This window comes from Capsicum annuum, unplaced genomic scaffold (genome assembly GCF_002878395.1).
Source record: "Capsicum annuum cultivar UCD-10X-F1 unplaced genomic scaffold, UCD10Xv1.1 ctg69398, whole genome shotgun sequence".
In the NCBI taxonomy this organism is placed as follows: domain Eukaryota; kingdom Viridiplantae; phylum Streptophyta; class Magnoliopsida; order Solanales; family Solanaceae; genus Capsicum; species Capsicum annuum.
The window spans coordinates 1-5,348 of record NW_025879030.1 but is presented as its reverse complement, the minus strand read 5'-3'; the positions used below and the strand labels follow the sequence as shown (position 1 = coordinate 5,348).

The window sequence follows — 5,348 nt, the reverse complement described above, 5'->3', positions numbered from 1 at the left end:
GTAAAACAAAGAATGTCTCAGAGTTCAGATGATTTTCTTTCAGAGTCTTTCAGAAATGCCCATGAGATTTCTTACTATATGATATGTTTATGAACTGTTTTAAATTGCTCTCATATATATTGAATATAAATTATTATTTTGGATTTGCTCTGCGTACCAGTACATCTGTATTGACCTCCGACCTCCCAGGTTCGGAGGCTCAGTCTAAGGGTCTGGCTAATCAGTAGAGTATTCCAGAGAGAAGTGATCCGTGCAGTGGTGAGCCTTCTCTGTTCCACAAGGCCTTTTATTTCAAATCATGTTATTCCGTTGTTTTGGTCTATTGGGGGCCTTGTCCCAATTTTCAGAACAGTTTTGAGATGTAGTAGAGATTTCGCAGACTGAGTCAGATCTTATTCAGATATTTTGAATTGCAGTTTTCTTTCTTATGTCTTGAAACCCAGAGTTAATGACCATGTTTCCGTATCAGATTATATTTCTGCATTTTCTTTTATGATATGAATGTTGTGCATGATTACCAGATCAGATAGAGTGGGACGTCCGAGCCTTCATGGTTCGGGATGTCCGTCACGATCAGGCCCTAGTTCAGGTCGTGACATTTTGCCTCCAAAAAATTTCCTCATTCCTTGTCACATTCTCATACTCCATGGCCAGGTGTGCCTTGAACAGTTCTTCATCATCAGTAAGTGGCCTAGTTTCTTGAGCAGCTTCCATGTCCCCGTCCCCGATCTGATTTATAATTTGCTCCTTTTTTTCCTTCCAATTAACCCTATTTTCTTTGTTTCATTCCTTAAGTTTTAGTTTTAACAATCTTAGCTTAGTAGCTAATTTGTAATCAGGCCTACCAAATACTTCAAACGAGCTCCACCAATCCTACACTTTGTCTTTAAAGACTTCCATGTTGAGCTATCACTTTTCAAACTTGAAATAAGATCTCTTGAAGGCCTCATCCCCACATGTCAATACTATGGGATTGTGATAGGAACCTAAACTAGGTAGGGTGCATTGCCTAATTTGATTAAACATTTCATCCCATGGGAAAGAATACAAAAATCTATCGATTCTGGAGGCATTTCTGAGATTAGCACCTCCTCTCCAAGTGTATTTTTTCCCAAATAATGGGGGTTCAATCAGTTCAAGGTCACCGATACAACTCAAGAAATCTGTCATGGCCCCGAACAGTCTAAACTAGTTTGTTTTCTCGGAAGGGAACCTAGTAGTGTTGAAATCTCCACAAACTACCCAACGCCCTTCACATAAGCTTCTCATTGCTCTCAATTCTTCCCACAGCTCCTTCCTTTCATGTCTTTTTTCTCTGTTTTAATTTGTTTGTCTTATTTTTCTTAATCTGATATATTATTTTTAAAAATAAATAAAAAATACTATAAATTACAACAATTAACAACTTAAAAAAATTTTAAAATATAAAATATTTGACTGACTTCCGAAATTATATGAGTGTACTTAAATTGGAATGGAAGAAAAAGTATTATAAATCATAATAATTCTAAACTTAAATTATTTTCTACGTAATAACAAAGGAGAATGGGCTCAATGTTGACCTGTTGCCTGCTTTGGCACTTCTTCATTGGTCATTTTTCCACAGTTTTAATTTGGTTGTCTTATTTTTCTTAATTTCATATATTAATTTAAAAAATACGTAAAAAAAATACTATAAATCACAACAATTAACAACTTTAAAAAAATATAAAAGATATAAAATATTTGATTGACTCCCGAAATTATCTTAGTATACTTAAATTGGAATGAAAGAAAAGAATTATAAATTATAATAATTCAAAAATTAAATTATTTTTAAAATATAATTGACTTCTAATTAGTTCTTATAAGTCATTTAAGGAATGTCCGCTTTGCTGCTTCAATCGTGATTTTACTATGTCACCCCTAATTAGTTATTATGGTCATCTAAGCATTAAAAAATTAATACTCCCTTCGTTTCAAAAAGAATGACTTACTTTCCTTTTTAGTCCGTTTCAAAAAGAATGATCCCTTTCTTTTTTTGGCAATACTTTAATTTCAACTTTCCACATGGCATGTTTAGGACCACAAGATTAAAGGGCATTTTGGTACATTTGACACAACTTTAATTTAAGGCCACAAGATTCAAAAGTCTTCTTTATTTTCTTAAAATTTGTATCAAGTCAAAGTAGGTCATTCTTTTTAAAATGAAGGGAGCAATGTTTTATAAAAAAAAGTAAAATTGACACAAAATGATATCATGGGCTCAATCATCAAGTGCCAAAGCAGACATGTTGACCTAGTGCCTGCTTTGGCACTTCTTCATTGGTCTTTTTTCCTCCATTTTAATTTTTTTATCTTATTTTTCTTAATATAATATATTATTTTAAAAAATACATAAAAAATATTATAAATCAAAACAATTAACGACTTAAAAAATTCAAAAGATATAAAATATTTGACTGACTCCCGAAATTATATCAGTTCACTTAAATTGAAATAGAAGAAAAAGTATAATAAATCATAATAATTCAAAACTTAAATTATTTTTAAAATATAATTGACTTCTAATTAGTTATTATAAGTCATTTAAGACATGTCCATTTTGCTATTTCAATCGTAATTTTACTATGTCACCCTTAATTAATTATCATGGTCATCTAAGCATTAAAAAATTAATAATATTTTATTTAAAAAAAAAAGTAAAATCGACACAAAATGATATGTCAACATACAAAATTTGGTTGACTATCTAAATTATATTAGTGCCACATAAATTTGGATGGGACAGAGGAAGACATAAAGTAACATATATTATTTGAAAATGAGATTAAAAAATATTATAAATCACAATAATTAAGAGCTAAAAAATATATATAAAAAAAAGAAATATTAAAAAGAATTGATTGACTGCCAAAATTTGATTTGTGTCCTATAAACCGAGATGGAGGGAGTATTCGTATTTTATTGAAAAAATTATGTTAAAAGCCTTATAAATCACTGACTCTAGAAATTATATTAGTATCACTAAAATTAAAATAGAAAGAAAAAGTATTACAAATTACAATACTTAAAAATTTAAATTATTTAATAATTGATTATTTCAATTATATTTTCATGTGACCCGGAAGTCATGGGTTTAAACCTTGAAAACAGGTGTACAATACACTTGTGGTGGGCCGTTCGCCGGACCATTTACATAGCAGGAACTTTAGTACACCGGGTTAGCCTTTATATATGTGTCACAAAAATTGAGATACAAAATAACATATATTGGCGTCGATAGTATGATAAGCAAATTACCTTGATGACCCACGCAAAACCAATGGAAGCATCCATTGTCCCAAAACCATCAATTCCAGCATCTTCTTCGTCTTCAATATCATACTCATCGGACCACCAAATGCGCTTTCCGAAACCAAAGTCTTCTCCCTTGTCGTTGGCCCTAATCTCTTCATCCCAGCTAAAGCCTTGGTAGTCCTTTCGGCGCCTGCTATTGCTGTGCCCCCGGCAGCCGGAGCTGGTAGAGGAACAGCGCGTGGAATTGTTGAGTGGGAATCTGGGGAGCAAAGGAGAGGATACGGGATTATGAAGAGAAGGGCAAGTGAGGAATTGAAGTACATCACTCCCCATTGAAGGGAGAGAAAAATGAGCTCAAAACACACTCACGTTTTAATAGTTGTTGAGATAGTTATTGACATAACAAGAATTTAAAAAAATATTATTTTTTATCTAATTTTTAAAACATCAAGAACGTCACTTAATGAAAAATTTACTTGTTCCTTTTAATTCAAAGTCGGGACATGATGGTATTGATTAAATTTGAGAAAAAGATAAAAATATCTACTTCGCAAAGGGACCAAAATTATCCCTTAACTTCGACTTTACAAACAAACTATTTTTTATTGCTTCATGTATTTTAGTATAGTAGTTTGTACGCATGCCCGTTGTACGTGTATTTTATATTTTTTAAATAGCCATTTGATCGTAAAAAAATTTTAATTTTTTTTTTAGAAAAAATTCACTTTAGTGAAAACTGTATATATTTGGCCATGAGAATTCCAAATACAATTTCGAAATTATATTTGAAAAAGTGAAAACAAGTTTTTTTTGTTTTTACTTTTTTCACTCATACCTCTCTCACAAAATTTTAAAAGCAACTTTAATTTATACTAGTTTAGGTGTACGCATCATGCGCGTGTATCTCATTTTGATGAGTTGAAACATTACACTAAATAAGATATTTATTTAAATAATAAAAATGAATGTAATAATTAAATTTAATATCTTTTGAATATGTAAAGATGATGAATTTATTTATTAAACCTAACTTTTACCAAAAATATTTTTAAAAGTCTATTGACATTCATCTACCATCTGTAAATTGCAACAAAATAATACAATGATGACATCAAAATAATACAATTAAATCTAATCTTTACACACAAAAATTTTTTCAAAGTTGTCCGACACTCATCTACCACATGTAACCAATAACAAAATAATACGATAATAGAGATATCAAAATAATACAACTAAACCTAACCTTTACATAAAAAAAAATCTTTAAAGCCGACCAACATTTATCTATCACTTGTAAACTGCAACAAAATAATACGATAAAAGTGATATCAAAATAATACAATTAAACTTAAATTTTACACAAATAAAATTGTCAAAGCCGATCGAGATTCATCTACGATGTAACGCCCCGATTCCCATGAACCAAAACGCCATACGGTGCTCGTGACCTCGAGGCACCACAAGCTAACCCTTCACTGATATCCGTATCTGTTCACTGCATAATATTATACGATAAATGCAGAAACTGGCTAAATTTGGCCATAAGGTTCAAACATCAAAATATACAGTACTGAAAACTAAATATCAATACATATATCTGAAAAGCCTCTACACTGTCTGAACTGTGAAATTGAAGGGACAATTCCCCAACTAACTCCGTCTACTAAAATCATCAAAACACTGAAATAGAATATCCTCGGATGATGAGGACTCACTGCTGCACCCACTGCTACAAGATCTGACAGCTAAATATACTCTGAATCTCGCTCTTCTGAACCTATGGTGGGAAAAACACCATAGCGCGAATGCGTCAGTACAAAGAATGTACCGAGTATGCAAGGATAGGGTAAGGTGAAATATAAGGCTTATACATAAACATAACAATCTGAATAATATGTATTCGTTGGAATAAACATATATAGAAACTCTGCAGTTACCAATTTTGAAACATGTCTGATCAGCAATACACCCATGGATGCATAAAGTACAACTGAAATTATCATGACACCGAATGTTACATTTTGAACACTGACACCCGAAAATAATAATACTGACAATAAGATACT

The 5,348-nt window shown here is 31.5% G+C and overlaps 1 protein-coding gene across 1 annotated transcript; it reads right to left on the bottom strand.

The window, feature by feature from the left end:
- Positions 1–3,282: 3,282 nt before the first annotated feature.
- Positions 3,283–3,766, bottom strand: LOC107850310 (the record flags this gene model as incomplete). Its single annotated transcript, XM_047404840.1, is given in 1 exon segment — positions 3,283–3,766. A coding segment is annotated over 1 exon segment (330 nt), but the record flags the coding sequence as incomplete, so codon positions are not given.
- Between the last annotated feature and the right edge of the window lie 1,582 nt (positions 3,767–5,348).